General features: G+C 35.3%; 1 protein-coding gene across 1 annotated transcript; it reads left to right on the forward strand.

Annotated features, from left to right (window-relative positions):
• Nucleotides 1-681: 681 nt before the first annotated feature.
• LOC117502920 (monocyte chemotactic protein 1B-like) lies at nucleotides 682-2,081 on the forward strand. Its single transcript, XM_034162065.1, has 3 exons — nucleotides 682-899; nucleotides 1,709-1,820; nucleotides 1,930-2,081. The coding sequence occupies exons 1-3, from the start codon at nucleotides 821-823 to the stop codon at nucleotides 2,069-2,071; spliced, it is 333 nt and encodes a 110-aa protein (XP_034017956.1). The 5' UTR covers nucleotides 682-820; the 3' UTR covers nucleotides 2,072-2,081.
• Nucleotides 2,082-2,426: the final 345 nt, after the last annotated feature.

Genomic DNA, 2,426 nt, shown 5'->3' on the forward strand with positions numbered 1-2,426 from the left:
AAGCAGAGGAACTGCACAGAAGTCTACAAACAAACCGTGAACAACAGCTACATTAGCCAACAAAACACCTTTTTTATACCATTATTACAATAAATTGTTACACAATGTTCATTGCAAAAGTAAAGTCTCTGAAAAACATATACATTTATGACCAAAGTATTGAATGCCCCAAAAGACACATCTTTCTGACAACCGGGCCTTCTGAAAACAGGGAAGATCCTGTTAAGACACTCAAGGTGGTTAACTGAAGCACAAATGTCCAACGTGTAACAATCAGTAAATATAAATTTAAGTTTTTGTACCAGCAAAAACCACATGGAACACACAGTTTAAAAAAAGGAAATCAGAAACTTTTAGAGAAGATGAACATTTGTTTCCACATGTTACTAACATTTAAGAATATACATAGTTCATTTCACTTGAAACCATATTTTAACCACATGAAGCAGCAGATCTGCAAACCACAGTGCATTTGCACCGTGCACAGATGTTTACGAATGCACATACATGCACAGCCACTCAAGTGCTTTTAGATTTTGTATTTCATGGAAAATACCTTCACCCACAATGTCCTTACCTCATGGTTTTACACCCCCCTCCCTCTCCCTTTTCTGTATTTTACTGAGAACCACTGACCACATGAGTTTGATTGCATTCTGGGTAGTTTCATATGAAGGGTTATGTTTTGTCATGGAAAAGGTTCGACCTTGCATACTTTCAACCACCAAACCCACACTGGAGCAATAAAAGTCAGAGATATTGAGAAAACCGTCCACAATGATCAAAGCGTAGAGTCAGACAGAAAAGATCGATCACAACGATGAAAACGATGAAGAAATTTGTCCCTTTGGTGATGTGCGCCTTGCTTTTCTCCATTCTCGCTGTCTCGGCATCTTCACGTAAGCTAGTTTGAGATTTATTTTCATAAAATGTTTTTGAAAATAATCAATCATACGTTTCATTTGAATTTATTTATGTGCGTGAGCCATAAGTGAAGTATTAATAGCAGTCAGTAAAACAAGAGACCCAGTTACACTTTTACAATGTGTTATTCAGTTTAATTCAATGCTTTTTTTTTTATAGCAAAACTGCTGATTAAGACTCCAACACACAATACTGTGTAAAAATATTAGGCGCATTTACAGTGGCCATAACATTAAAACATTTTTTAAGTAAATTCAAAGTAAAATGTTTGGCCTTTTTTTAATTTTTGAGCTTTAAAAATACTTTTTTGGGTGGGATGGGGAGAATAATTAAAAATCACAGACTGTATGTTAAAAATATATATGTGGCCTGCATTTTACAAGAAAATCACATCTTTTTAAGGTTGTTTATTTAAAACATTTTTTATTTATAGATCATCAGCAATAGTGCTTATTCAGTTATGTATCGGGCCCTTTATAAATGTAATTATTGTAATTACTATTATTAATTATATGAAATTAGTGCTTGTTACTTAATTCATTTGTTGCTTGAATAAAATGGAACACACCTTGAATTTTATTTCTGGAAAATTAATGTTTTGACATTTAAAATATTAAAAATTCAATGGTATATAATACTGGCACAGGACTGTCAATAAATAGATGATTTTAAAAACTTAAAAATATAGGTAGATTTTCCACTTGTTTTCTGAGAGGATGTCACTCTTTCAGTCTTTTGTGTCTTTTTGTTCATAACATCTTGGTCTCTGTCTTTGGTTCCACAGGCACCTTTGGTCCAGACGAGTGCTGCTTTAATTTCATCTCCAAACGTCTGGATAAGAACAAGGTGGTGAGCTTCAAGCGCACAAACACAATGTGTTCCAAAGACGCCGTAGTGTGAGTGTCTCCTGTAAATGAACCCTAAAACCTTATTTAGGTGATCCAGGCTTCAGTGTTGGTGTTTTAACTCAAAGGACCACACAAATCTGTGATATCTGTGTTCCAGCTTCAAGATGCTTAATGGCGTTGAAATTTGTGCCGAACTGGCGCAGCCGTGGGTACAGAAAATCATCAAGGCCAAAACCAAGGTCCAAACTGCTATGGCGAAGAATCGTGGATCTGGACCCAGTGCCGAGCAGTCTGACTGATCCACCTGCACTCTGTGCAAAAAGCCACCTAACAGAGCTTCTATCACACATTTCTCTATTTCTTCTGTCTCAAATATTAAAATGAAACATATAATTACTCAGATCTTTTAATAATATAATGCACTTGATGGCTTGGGTGGTGTACTGAAAGATCAGCTCTGTCTTTGTTGTTTCAGATACAATAAGCATTTGTGTGTGACATTTGTTCTCATATGCTTTGCACAACAGATTCATATTCCACATGGTTTAGCAATCCACAGGATGCTGAAATATTGACAAATTACAGGTGATTTCCATTTTAAGGCATATAAACAATCTATGAATCCCATTTTGGTTTTATATTGGAAAACAGCAT

This window comes from Thalassophryne amazonica, chromosome 21, assembly GCF_902500255.1.
Source record: "Thalassophryne amazonica chromosome 21, fThaAma1.1, whole genome shotgun sequence".
NCBI lineage: Eukaryota > Metazoa > Chordata > Actinopteri > Batrachoidiformes > Batrachoididae > Thalassophryne > Thalassophryne amazonica.